Source organism: Aphelocoma coerulescens, chromosome 1A (assembly GCF_041296385.1).
Source record: "Aphelocoma coerulescens isolate FSJ_1873_10779 chromosome 1A, UR_Acoe_1.0, whole genome shotgun sequence".
NCBI classification, from domain to species: domain Eukaryota; kingdom Metazoa; phylum Chordata; class Aves; order Passeriformes; family Corvidae; genus Aphelocoma; species Aphelocoma coerulescens.
Genome location: NC_091014.1, coordinates 7,172,634 through 7,187,152, shown reverse-complemented (window position 1 = coordinate 7,187,152; position 14,519 = coordinate 7,172,634). Strand labels below are relative to the sequence as shown.

The following is a 14,519-nucleotide window of genomic DNA, read 5'->3' as shown; positions in this document are numbered from 1 at the left end:
AAAAAAAAAAAGAAAAAAGAAAAAAGAAAAAAGAAAAAAGAAAAAAGAAAAAAGAAAAAAGAAAAAAGAAAAAAGAAAAAAAGAAAAACCACTTGAAGCCATTGCTCTGTCCCCTCTTCCCTGGGAGACTCAGGGGGCTCCATGTAAGAAGCCTGACAGCCCTTCATTAATTTCTTGCCTTCCTCAGCACTTTCCTTAAACAACCCCAAAGCATTTTAAGGTGAGCAGACAGCGCCGTGCATGCTGAGGCACTGGCAGGCTGCTCTGGAGAGAGAAATAGCTCCCTTCAAATGTGCTAATTGTACTAATGTACTAATTACCTTGGCAAAGGTACAAGAGCACAAGTTAGGACTGCTGTAATTTATACACACTTGTGGAAACAAAAGGTAGGAGCAAACTGCTAAGCAGAACAGAGCTGGAGGGCAACAACCCTGCAAGGGGGGAGCACAGAGACATGAGTCCCAGCAAGAGCCCCAGCCTCTCCAGAGCCCTTCAATCCAGCTCCTCTGCATAGCTTGAATATCTACACATCTGGGAAATCAGCCTCTGTGTCCAGGAGGTCACTGCAGCCCATGTTGATGCACAAGGAGAGACAGGGTCATGTTGGAGGGCACCAGAACTGCTGGGAGCTGGACACAGGGCAGAAAACAGCCTCTTTTGGCACAGCTTTTCCCTTGCTAGGAAGAGGTTGAGAAGCATTAGTTGCTACTACAGGTCATGGGCAGGGAGATCCCCCCAAACCAGCCCCTTGCGTGAGAGCCAGCTGAGTGCAGGGCAAGGGCTGATCCTGGCTTGGCCAGGGATGGGATGAACCTCCTGCACACAGCAATCAAAGGATGTTCCTCTGGGAGGCAAGTCAATGACAACCTACATCAAAAATCAAGTCAGAAGGGAGCAAGCCCTGTAGGTCAGAAGAGGTGGTATGTGGGAGTGGAACATCGGGGCACCCTGGCACAGGGACGGGTTGAGAGCCAAAATACAGGCAGCCTTGCTGTCCTTTTCCTTAAAAACAGAACTTAGGAACACACAGAAGTTTTAATGTTAAGGTTTAACATTATTGACTTTACAGAAGGGATGGGAAAGCCCCAGCAAATCAGCCTATCTCACAATTTATGTCTGGAGGAAATCTTGCTGGACTTCCAGCAACTGGGCCACTTTCCGAAGTCCATAATGAGTTTTTGGTTAATTCTTACAGAATCAAAATCCCACCAACTTCATTTCCATCTGCTGGGACATTTCTGTGTGAAAAAAATGACCTCACTATCAGAGGTTCTGCTGCTTTTCTTTAGATATGCAGAAATGCAAAAATAACCCCTCTGTATTTGATGTGAAAAAATCCTGCACTGTCCTGGGGGAGTTTCAGGCAGCTATTAGATGTCATCATTTTTTTGCAGTTTCACCAAATAAATGGTTTTCAGAATTATTTAGCAACCTTATCATATAAGCAACAGATTTTCCCCTAAACTCCTATTCCCAGTCTTGCCTTAAAAATAATGGGATGCAGATAAGAAAAACACAGGTGGATGTACAACAGGAAGATATTGCCAGAAGTCATTTCTAAAAGTCATCCTGAGAGCAAAAGAGGAAGAGCAGAAACATCTTGTCCTCACCAGGCAGAGAAAGCAAACCCCTGCAAGCTCCCATTACATATTGGGGGTGATACTAAAGGCTAAATAACTCATTCAGATGGGTCAGTGTCCAGCCTGTAACACAAGAGGCCCAATGGTTAGTTTTACAAACAACTTTATGGTTAGATTAGAACAAAGAATTCAGTAAGTGCCCAAAGACCTGAGATGTATGGTGTGGGAAGTCATCCAAGTGCTATTCATAGGGATAAACATATGTATTTCTTCTGTATATTCTGGGAACAATCCCTCATACTGGCTGACACTGGGGCCCCCACAAAGCTGTGGACAAGGACATATCAGCATAGGGAACCAAAGACAAATTAAGAAGCAAGCAATGAGGAACAGTCATTTGGGGTTGTCTTCCCAATGTTAGCTGAGTTTTCCTGAATAATCCAACATGCTTGTGTCCTCTGCCAGCACTATTTCTTCTTTCAGTGCTGAACAAGTAAGTTATTCCTCACTTTCTTGCTTAGACTTTTGTGTGATGCCAAGCAGGCAAGATGACTGACCACTTTTCCCCAATGGATGACTCCTAGGGTGATGGTGGAAACTTCTTTTGGCATAAAATACTTTGCACTGTCCCTGGTTAATCCTTCCATAGAAACATCACTGATGATTCATGCACATCCACTTGAAAATCAAAAGCAGCTCAGCAGCAAAGTGTGAAAGTATGATCCAAGATTTATCTCCAGATTTGTAACTGTTTATAGACAATAACAAACCAGTAACTTCTTTGTCCTAATAGTGAAGAGAATCAGAAGAAAATTCAAAGCAAATTGTGTTTGACCTCTTGCAGAAGACTATGAATAACCAGGGGATGAGGCAGAGCATTCTGTGCCCCCAGGTTCTTTTCCAGCTTTGAAACATGATTTTTTGTTGTTTGCATAAATTAACTGAATCTTCACTATATAAAGTATGCATGTGATCAGTATTTTAGTTCCCCAAGCTTTTATCACTCCTTATGTGACCCAGAAAGGTACAAAATCCAGCTGCTGGGAATCCAGTGAAGTCTCTTGCCCTTCCTTACACTTTCTATTTTTAAGCTGGACACATTATCAAAACTACCTTGTGATAAGTGGAAAGCCGAGCTCAACAGTGAGGCTGTTTCAAATTGAGAAATACTGCAACTGGAATAACAGGAAATTTCAGGCTCTAAAATTAATTTTTGTGAATAATGACTTCTCATGCAAAACAGGTTTTGATAAAAACTCCACTGGTGCGGCCTCTGCAATCTGGCTGTCATTAACGAGGAGACTTAGAGGCTGGCACTGAAACAAAAGTATTCTTTCCCAAGACATCCTTGCATATCACGGAAACAAATACTTCTCTACAGCATCAGTGCCACAGAAACAGTTTGTTCTTCCAGTGTCATAAAGTGAGGGCTCTCAAGTGAGACTGAGCTTGTGTCTGGAGGCACTCAAACCACTTGCAGTAATATTAGCTCAAAGCATCTTTAATTTATGCCTGGCTTCTGTGTTGGTTTCCCCTGAGTTTCCATCTTCTTAAATGACAACAGTCTGTCCAGAGTGGCAGTGAGGATCTGTGGGAGAGGTGACGAGGTGAGGCTGGATGTTGTGCTTGGATTGCTTTATGTAAAAATGCATCTCCAACTGGTTTAGGCACGTGCAAGGAGCTCCAACTCTGCTGATTGTGGAGCTAGAAATGGCATATCCAGATGGATGCAGTGGCATATTGGAACAAATAATTCCTGCTCAGGGCAGGATTAACTCCCAGCATTGCACCAGGGTGATTGTGCTGCTGGTTCTTGTGGCATCTCAGTGCCATGTCACACTGGGAGACCACTGGCACTGCTACCTTTGGTGGTGTGGCACTGCTGAGACCACAAACCTACGTGTCAAACCCGTACCCATCACTGGTGGTACCAGACACCCCAGCAGGGCTAATTCCTTCCAGCTTAGGGAAGCACCCTCCTCCTCTCTCTTTTTACTGTATCCCAGACATCCACTTTCTTAAGAGACCACATCTGCAGCTTCTGGCTATGAGACCACATCTGCAACTCCTGGCTATTCCTGGAAGCAAGGATGAGATCCAGACCAAGACTATGACACATGAGATGTGGGCTGGGTTTCTAAGATCACATTGCACTCAGCAGAGATGGAGTCAAGGGAGGCTGGAGAGTGATGTAAATGTACCACACAGCACATGAATCCACACTGTGAAAGCAGGGCTCTGAGCAGGCAGCAGGGTGGGATCCAGCCACCTCAGCATGGGCATCTGGTGCAATTTGACATGGTCCATGGTCTCCAGCTTGGATCCATCTGCCTCTCCAGAAGGAATGTCTCTGCAATGAGTTACATCTGCCAGATCCATGTGGCTGCCCTGGACCCCCCAGCAAGGCAATGAACATGCAAGTTTAGGCAACTGAACAGCACACCCTGGTGAAATGGCTGCTTGCATCCACCCAGGCTGGGTTGAGGTGCCCAATGCCCCTGAAGAAGCTGAAGTGCACAGGACCCCTGATGCCAGGGGCTGTGGGGGGCTAAGCAAAGGGAGCCCTGGAGTGCTGCTGACTGCTACACGAGCTGAAGGATGTGGCTTACACATTGAAAGAGGTGGTTTGGTCTCAGACCCAATCCCACCCAAGCTGTAACAGTCTGGCAAAGACATTAACAGGCTCCTTCTACAGCAATGGTTATTGCTGTTCATTTGAGCTGTACAAAATACAAGTCAAGACCTTATTACCTGAAGCACAGAAACCCTGAAAAGGTTTCCTTGTCCTGCAAACAGGGATTCATAGAGGCTCATTCTTACTGAGATGATTTAAGCCTTCTGGGTTGGGAATTCCCTGTATAGCAAATAGGGAATTTAAATTTGAGGAGTGTGCATGCCTTGCTCGACAAGCTGATCCCATGCTGATTTGGAAAACAGAGCAGGAAACATGCAGAAAGAGCAGCCTTGCTTAGGAAGGGGAAAGGATTACAGAGGAGATTAAAATCTTCCACCTGTTGAAGAAGCGTTCATAAACTGGGTGTGGAGGACACATTGCTTAGCACTGCCTCACCCCTATTCCTTAGCAAGACCCGTGAAAGCAACAAGTGAAATAATCAGGTCTTCCAGCCACAAAAGGCCTTTGGTGCATGAGCCACTGACACATGGGACTGACAACCTGGAGGAAAGCAGAGCCAGGTTTCTCTCCAGGAAGCCAGATGCAACAGTTCACAGCCCTCCCATGGGCTGCCAGATGGACACACATTTTCACGGTGGATATTTGGCAATAAACTGAACCCAGGCAGGAGCTGAGCCTGGAGATGAGGCAGAGTAGTGCTATCTCCCACCTGCATCCTATTTCTCCCACTCTCTGAAGCTGGTAGTCAGCAAAGTGCTAAAAGAGCATCAGAAAAGACTCCAACTGTGTCCTGCCATGGCTGGCAAAGAATGACAATGTCAAAAATCCCAACCCCTAGGACTTCCATGATCAGGTTTGCCTGTGAAAAATGGTAACTTTGAGTCAGCATACACCCTCCTCATCTAAAAGAGCACTAGGGAATGATTTGTGAAGCAGCCTCTGAGGTACTTTGGCATGTCTGTCCTCTTCCTCACTGCTGTAGTAGGTCCCGCTGGGCTTTGAAACAAAGTCAGAATCAGCACTGTTGATTTTTGCTTTGTTTAGCAAAAGCTTTTTGCATCCTGCTATTGATGGCTGGTCCAAAAGAAATCCATTCCCATGTAAGTTTTGTACTCAACAAGTTTTCAAATATTCATGTAGATTAGAAAGTCAGTCATAAAACTAATGTTTTCAGGCAGGATTTTGGTTTAAATAAATAAACACACATGCAATAAATAACGCCTTCCTATACTATTGTATATAAAACCTCCTTCTTTTGGGTAGCATGTAACTTATGCAAATGTAATGCAAATATAAAGAATGAACATTGCACAGAGTGGATAGCACAGCAATGAGGTATGTCCTGGCAAAAATAGTTCTACTGCACCATCAAAAAGTTATTCATGTTGACAAGCCATGAAATGTCTGCATAAGGAAAAAGGGAACAAAGTAGGAATGCTTTAATGCTGTGCCTCATTGGAGCTGCTTTTTCCTTCAGTCTTGTATAACTGTGAAAGTTGTGTAAAAGGGAAAAGTAAAAAAAAATAAAGCACTGGTAATGCTGTCAGGAAAAGACATTTGTTTCTGTGGCAGCTCTGTGGACACAGCCAGATTTGTTTCTCCTCAAAGCCAATCTGAACAGGGGACACAGTAACTTCAATAATGGCACAGCCTGGAAAAGCCCACACTAATGCACACAGTGTAGTTCTGGTGGGAGCAAGGATTTTGGCAGCTGAAGGGTACTGGTTCATTTCCTACCACTTTTGCTCAAATTTCAGCCTTTTTGCAGCTGGGAGGTGTCCAGGGTTACCCCATGTCACAAGTGGCAGAAATTAGCTATTTTGCCACAGGCAAAGCAGGTAACTCCATGGTGGGAGAGCAAGCTGCAGGTCCCAAAGGTGCCAGCACTGGAAACTCAAGAGGTACTCACAGGATGTAGGCAATGACCCCAATGGACCAGCAGTCCACGGCTTTGCTGTAGGGCTTCTGCGCCAACACTTCAGGAGCTGAAAATAAAAAGCCAAACAAGCACATGTTATAGGACAAGACATTTGAATATGGTCAAAAGGCAGGACCCTGAAACTTGAAGCACCCCAAGACCTTGTTTTGCTCTCCACATGCAGCCCTTGCATTTGCAAATGTCGGGGTTTTCTGAAGGTCATATTCTCACAAAAAAGGATGACTCCTAAAGTGGAGAAAATTCACCATTTTTTTTGTCTCCGGGCACAGAAAACAAAACAAAGCACAGAAAAATGCATGAGAGGCAGAGGGCCATCACCTCCCTCTTTAGGAGGAAAATGAGGCCAAGCTCTGCACGGGTGCAGAGATGCACATTCTCCCTGACAGCATTGTGGCTCCGCCGCGTCGTGCTGCCAGACCAGGGAGTTCCAGAGGCAGCTCAGAAAGGGCAGTGAGTCAAGGAGGAGATAAGCTACATCTGCAGGAAAGGAAGGAGAGCATTCACCATTTCTTCCAGCAGCTGCCTTCCAAAGCCTGCTGGATGTCGGAGTCAGAGGGAGTCATTAGTCCTTCTGCCTCTGGGAACACAGACACCTCCAGAGGGAGAAATGAAAAGCAACAGGAATTGGACATGCACAAAGGAACTAAGCCTCCTGCCTCTATAGTTTTCAGCCACCATAGTCAGAATTTTGCTAGAAGCAAGAGCCTGGGCATTTATTGAAACTCTTCATGGATTTGCTTTACTGTCTTACACTACTGAGACTTAAAAAGGTGTATTTTTTGTTTGGAATCCTGGAGTATATGTTTTCCCTGTTGGGACCTTGCAGTGCAAATGCTTAAACCTAAATTTTAAAACCCTGAGACCCTAATCTTTTTCATGTAAAGAAGCTTTTGCCTTTTTCAAAGCAAAATGTCCACAATAATGCAAGAAATCACTGATTGTGGCATTCCTAAAGCAGACTTGCCAATCTGGGTTTTAAAAAGCACAGTATTTCCTTTGAGTAATCTGGAGTTCAAGGGCTGGAAAAAAGTCATGAAGCAGCAAGTCCCAACAAAAATGTTTCTTGGGAGTCACACCTTCCTCTGCTAGGAGTCTCACCAATACCAAAGCAGTTAGTTAGTTGAAGAACAGCAAAAAAAAAATTGTGAAGTACAGAGATGTTTTAAAACTTGAGCCCCACATTTATGCACTGGTGTACTGGTCTTTTCTAAGAATTATCTTCTTAAGCCAGACAAGCCAACAAAACCAAGGTCAAACCTGCCAGCAAGGTATGGAACAAGAAGAAATAATGAGAATCAGAGAAGACTTTCCGGTGCTTTGACATGAAGGCTCATAAGGAGGACTGAAGGAAGACAGTGCACGAGGCAGGGGAGGGCATCCAGGTTGCATTTCCACATGCACAGCAGTGATGGAAAGGGTCAAATTTCACTAGGGACATGTTGCAAAAATGAAGAAAATACAGGGGAATGTGGGTAAAATTATAGCTGGCAGCCAGATGAAGAAGACTCTTGAAGACTGGGATAAGCCCCAATCTGCAGCACAGGTTAAATACTACCCCAATTTTCAAGTCATTCAGCAAATTGGGACCACTGCATGTGAACTGGAAATTGGGACCACTGCATAAGAAATGAGACAGTTTCCTATTTTGTCCCATCCCTTGTAACTGAATTTTGGGACAAAATATGAGGAAGAAGGGACTTAATATTCTCCTGTCTTTATGTGCTCAGATGTCTTCCAACTTTCAAGTCCTTCCAAATTCCCAATATTTTATTCACTTCTCTTCTACCTTTGACTGTCTGTGCCTGTTTACATACTTTACAAAACTAGTAAACATTATACCTCTCATAGCTCCCAAAGAAAATATTATGCAAATAGCTGCTGAGCACAAGTGAGCTCCTGACATTATACAGATATGCCACATTACCATAAGAGAAAACAATTCTGAGATGAGGGGATGTGAACTATATGAAGATTTTCCCTCTTAAAACATCAAAGCTGTGCTGGGGCATTTCTTTCTGTTTTAAATGAGTGAAAAGCACTGATAGCTGTTTCTGTAGATAGCAGCTCTGAAATAGGTAAGACCAATATAGGATCAAGCCCAAAGCAAATGTGAGGCTATTACCTCTCCTTTGGTAAACATTAATGAAGAAAGACAGGAGGTTTAAATACTTCTTTTAAGGCCAAATGGCTGCTTTTGATTTTTTTTCCAATGAGCAGACATGCAGCAGGAACAGGAGGACATAGCTCAGCATCATCTGTCTGATACACGGAAAAGACGGAAATATTTAATGAGCTGAAAAACAAGTCAGAGGAGCTCTCAGGAATGATGGCAGTTCAGTGCCAAGAGGCAAAAGCAGGAGACACAACAAAAACATCCAGGAGCTAACTGCATTAAAGAATCGACACAGACGGCTGGGGAGACAAAACAGCAGAAAAGAGAAGGGGAAAGGCAAATCTCCCATTTCTGGCACTGGGGAGACGTCAGCTGAGCAAAGGCTTCCACTGTCACATACCCCCAGGGAATCACTCTGGGCTCAAATCATATACAATGGTCATCCAGACAGGGAAATCAATGGAGCAAACCTGGACCCTTCCTTCACATCCAGGAAGGTGTTTCAGGCTGGATCTGCATTGCTACAGTGCTGTATATGAGGTGGGGTAACAAACCTAGAGCCTCCTTCCACCTGCAGGTACATGAAGATGTGCTTCCCAGGCCAGGTGATCCTGCTGTCTTACAGTTAGCTTTTTTTTGGTTATGTTTTGCTTTTACTAAGAGAAAAAACAAAGGCTAGTTTCAAATGGAGGGTTTAAGAAAAGGTACAGACCAGAACCTTTGGAACCCTTTCAGAACACCATGCCATTGCCCTCAGAGAGCACAGCTATGCTAATAAGCTCCCTAAAAATGCAGCTGCTGGATGCCAAAAACTGCAATCCATGTTCTTGCAAAGAGCTCAGGTGATGGGGATTGCTCTGCTACTTTAAGCCTGTTGATCACACTGTACAAGTCATGAGGGTGTCTGTTCCTTGTAACAGCCTTTACTGCACACAACGGGCCAACCCAGCCCCTCTCCTGAAGTGAAAACCTACAAAGTACCCTCCTCACAGTGCAAACAGGCAGCACATGAAGCAGCTTCACCACAAGACCAGAGTCCTTCTTCCACTGACTCCTGGGGTGAAAACCACTTCTTCCCATTTTTTCACACATTCCTCCAGTGTTCATCTTGTTCTGCTTGGCCAAGACTTCGAAGTTTGAGGCTGTTTCCAAAGGAGAGCAGGGTTTCAGTGCAGTATTGTTGGCTTCTTGTGCTCCTGTTGTTCTTATTTCATGTTGCTGAGTCAGATTTAGATATCTGCCACTGGTCAAATTTAACTGCCACTGGCAGTTTATGTTTTACAGAGGGTAACACGACTCTGTGTCAGGATATGGCAACAGAGCTGAGAAATTGCCCTGTCATGTGCTTCTGCCTGAGCAAACCCTGTTCAGAGTGATTCTCATGCTTTATTTTTACTTGACTGCTCATGATACTGCCTAAAGGCTCCTGAGGTATCTTATTGCTAATAAGGATATTCCGAAGGCTTTTTGAATATTTTCTAACCTTTGACTCAAAGGATACCAAATAGGTCAAAATTCAACATGGAAATCTATTGCTTACTTAGATGCTGTGGTCTTGCACAGGGCTAAGAGGAACACATGGCTTTGTGAGATCTGAAACTGCTACTGGATTTCTGGCAGAGCAGACATGAAAGTTGTGAAATGACCTTTCATATAAGCAATACACAAAACGAAAACAGTGAGTGAGGTGGGGTATACAGGGACCAACCACATATCCAGGATCCAGCCCAATCTGTACAACAGGAAAGTATAAGAAAATTTTACTTGAAGCTGGATTGGGACTCAGAGCAAGAATTTTAAATCTCAGTAGGATTAAGATATTAGTAAGCCACAAACACAGCTCATAATTCAGTGTTTATGCAAAAGGAGATCAGATTGCCTCAGACAGGTTTTCCAACATTTTTTTTCAAACTTTTCAAGTGTCTTGAAAGTCTGAGTTCCATCTGCAGAAGTAACCAGAGCTTTTGAGGGACCACCTCTCATGGAAAGTCACTGAGTGAGACCCAATTCCCAAACATCCAAAATCTCTTTAGAAGAATTTGCTGAGTGACTGGGGTCTTCTCCTTGTGGGTGCCCAGCTTCACACACCTCAGTGATGGCTCATTTTCAGGCAGGTTTGAACAGCTCCCCCATCAAAATTGAGTTAGTAGGTAAGGTCAAAATCTGACCAGACCAAATCTATGATGTTCAAAATTATAAATCACTAATGGTTTATTGGGATCTTGCCCATAATCACACAGTCACTCAGGGTTTTGAAAACATCACTTCTTCTCCACATTAGACAATGGGGTAAGACCCCTGCAGGTCAGTCCTCACACCTAATTTGCAATGAAATGAGCCATACAAGCTGCCCCACCTCTCCCAATTCAGGTGCTATCTAAAAGTTGGGTATCTAGTCCCAGCTCATCACCCAGACTCTTTCCATGCGAAATGGGGATAAGACTGGCAAGCAGATAAGAAAATGCAAGACCTTCTTAGAAGAGGTTGTATTGTCAGATCCTCTTTTCAGTAAGCAAGCATTTAGATTGGACTCTTAACAAGAGTGGCTCACATAATTGGGTTAAATTATCTTAACCATCAGCTTTTCATCACAGCGCCAAAATCTCTGACAAAACTGAAAAAATAAGAACTCAGAACTGTTGACAGTAATTTAATCTGTAAGGCAGAGCTTTAAAAGCTAAAGTGTTAATGTACTACTGGTCACACACATTTTAGATATAGTCTGATTTGAAAAGTAATACTTTGATTTTCAGAAAGAAAACTGATATTCGTTAAGGAATTTAACTATAATTACACCCTTCCTTATTCAATAAATTTCCTAACCACAAACAGGGATTTAGTGTCTTGGATACTACTGTTCTTTGTAGACAAAAATGAGAAAAGCTGAGATAAAAACTGAAAGAAAAGGAGCTGAATGTGTATCCTGATCAGGGAAATGAGAAATGATGGGGGGCGGGGGGGTTACATACTTGCAAATACTTGGGCAGCAGACATGAGTTAAAATCAGGTTTGCTTCCAAATCAGAAGCTTGTCCAGCACTTTGCATAGCGGGATCTGACTGGACCCATTTCTGGAGGTGAAGTATAAATAGTAGCCAATGACTTCTTAACAGAGCCCTGGGTGCCTTTGACATGTGATATGTGCCTAATTCTCTACCAGGAATTTAAAAGCAAAGCAGTTAAACTGACAAAAATAATCAATTCTAATAAAATCTTAAAAAATCGAGTGTTCCACGTATCTCTGAAGAAAAGAGGGAAATTAATTTTAAGTGACGGATCCCTGAGTGTTACTGACCCTAGGTAAAATATGTGGGAAAGAAAAAGCAAAACACAAAAAGAGGTGGCAGACAGGGCAGTTCATGGGTCGGGACTGTGGCATTTGTCTACCCCAGCTCAGCTGAGGACTTTTATTCATGCTGTGCCATTAGGAGGAAGAGTCTTCCATTGATTTGAGGGCAGTTGGCAGGTGCTGCAAGTTGGAGTGACACTGGAAGGCATGAAAGCCTTTGAATGTGGGCAAATTGCAGGCCACCTGTGCAGAAGCCACATCATCAGGTGTTAACACTCAAGGAGGACAGTTTGTGGGCATCACCAAAGTGACCGGCAAGAAAAATGTTCTGTGCTTGGAAAACGTTCTCTGAGCAACCTATTATGTTTAAAAAAAAAAGTACAGAACTAAAGAGGAGCTGCATTCTGCACAGAAAAATAGTATTAAAGAAAAAAGATAGAACAAATACTTAAGGATGTTTTCTTTGTGAAGGAGGGGAAAAGTCCTGTCAGCACTTCAGAAATAAGTGGCTGTGACCTCTTGAACCTGGACGAGTAAATCCTCGGTTCAGCAAGGTAACAACAAGCCTGGAGGCACTTGTGCAGCTATCAGAGCCCAGACCACGGGTAATGAGAGCTCTTAAACATCTCTCAAAGCACTACAGCTCCTGTCACAGGCTCTGAGAGCTCCCTCTCCAAAACAGCAAGTTTTCCCATGTAAATAGGAACGCTGAGAGGCCACATGAGATCACTCAGTGACCAAACAGAGTCACTCCCTCATTTTCATCAGCACTTCAGCAAACATCATCTAAGCTTTCCTGTGTCTTGAGACTCGTTCTAGTCAGTGCCCATTCCAGAGCAAAATAAAACACGTTTGTTAAGGACAGAAGAGCTGACAGCAAAAGTTATTAAAATTGCTGTCTCAGCTAAATTCTTGCTGCTGCTCTGGAAGAAGATTTCCAGTTTGGTGTGATTACACGAGACTGCTACTCAGATGGCATCCTGACCCATGTCTTAAAATAAAACAATGAGGGGCTGATGGCTTCATGATGGGAAAGCACAGAAATCTGTTCCTTTTCCTGATTTTATTGGGATAGAGTGTGTCTGTGCAGTGTGAAGATAATGCCCAGAAAAAAGTACCTGGAACAGATCTGTATCACTGTGTCATAATCACATAACCTGAGTTCCCGTACTATGGTATCATCAGAACTATGAAAACAGGTGAGGTAGCAGCTGCAAAGTAAAAAGAGCTTCTGACAGCTGGAAAACACCCAGTCTTTCCTGATGGAAAGATCTGAGACAAATCTATACACTGTCAGTTTCATGGATTTCATAGATACTCTGGAGTTTAATTTTCTCACCTCAGCTGATGATCTTGGTATGGCAGGAGGCACAGGCTTGCTGGATGTCTCGTGCACAAAGGGAGCCTTTTAAACAGTGTTTGCTCAAACAGACCTCATCACCACCTGCCATTTCATGCTCACTTTCAGCTTCTTTAACTGTTTTTAAAGGCTGCTGGTAAACATACTGCTAATAGGTAGCCCTGTATAATCACTACCAAATGGATAAAAGAGCAAAGAATAAATGACAGAAAACAATTTGATACTGTCCAGGAAGGCCCAAGGATCTAAAGAGCTTTTGCATTCTGACGCCTGAGTCAGTAATTTAATGTGGCTGTAGCAGAGGATTGCTGAACATGTCTGAAAATAAATGCAACTCTTTAATTTTACTTTTATCAGAGGAATCTGGCAAATATTATCTTTATGATTAAAACAATACATTCCATTAGGTAAAGCTTCTTCATTTCCTAGGTGCTTGCAGAAGCAATAGATTTGAGGCTATTCTTCACGTGCCCCGGTGTAGCTACAGGCAGTGTTTTTGAGACCACTCATTCTGTGAAGGACTGAAAACATGAAAGTGAATCCCACAAACCCAGAGCTAGCATGTAGGACTGCACCCCAAAGGGGAAGAGGACACAAGGCAGAGCACAGGCAACTGCTAAAATCTAACAAATATCTGTAAAATCTCATGTGCACCATGTAACAGTACCAGAAAATGAATACTGTTTCATTTTCACTAAAATATAACCAAGGCTCTTACCGACATAGCCAGGAGTTCCGCAGGCTGTGGACATCACGTCTCCTTTACCCTCCATCTTTGACAACCCAAAGTCACTGATCATGATTTTTGACTCTTCATCCTGGCTGTAGTAAAGCAGGTTCTCAGGCTAGAAGGGAGAACAAACACAGTGAGTTTTGAATGTGTGAATGCAGTAACAATACCTGTTGACCCATGCATTGCATTTAATACAATCCTTAGTCACACCATACACAAATATCATTTGGTTCACCTAAGCCTAAAGAGTTGTCCTTAAAACCTACGTGGATATCCTCTCCAGACTTCTGTATGGCAACAAGTAGAAGAAATTGACATCCTGAGCTTTGAGCACCTTTTCTGGGGTAACAAACTTGTTCTCTGGCACCTCAAATAAGACCTAAGGCTCAGCCCTTAATTGTGAGAAGTACCTGACATATTATCACTTCAGAGCAGTAAAACAGAAGGATTGAAATGAAAACAAGTAAATATGGCAAATCCAGGCAGTGTAATGAAAAATTTCATACAGTATTTGGAAAAAGGAAAAGGAAAACAGGAGGTGTTAGAGAATTTTTGTATCTTCTCCACTGGAAACAAACTGTTTTGAGAGAGGAAATGCCTTTACAGTTAACAAACTTGCAGCAAGGATGTTTTAGCTAGAGCTGATTAGGAAAAAATGCTGAAGGAAAAATGTGCTATAGCACTAAGCACAGCAACTTGTTTATGGCAAGAGAAAACAAGGATCACTTCACAAAGCCCTGTAACTTTTCATACCAGAGTCAGGAGGATTGGAGAGACCAACTAACCTCCATCTGCTCCAGACAGTCCTGCATCCACGTGTTTTGAATGTGCTGCTGCTGCTACACAACAAAGCTCTTGCTGGGTGCTGTGA

General features: G+C 43.3%; 1 protein-coding gene across 2 annotated transcripts in view; it reads right to left on the bottom strand.

Moving 5' to 3' along the window:
- Positions 1 to 14,519, bottom strand: part of CAMK1D (calcium/calmodulin dependent protein kinase ID) — a 211,658-nt gene that overhangs the window by 24,666 nt on the left and 172,473 nt on the right. For both annotated transcript variants that reach the window (XM_069034950.1, XM_069034941.1), the window contains exons 5-6: positions 13,634 to 13,760; positions 6,125 to 6,200 (exon numbers count right to left, since the gene is read on the bottom strand). In XM_069034950.1, coding sequence (XP_068891051.1) covers positions 6,125 to 6,200; positions 13,634 to 13,760 — 203 coding nt within the window. The remainder of the gene's footprint in view (positions 1 to 6,124; positions 6,201 to 13,633; positions 13,761 to 14,519) is intronic.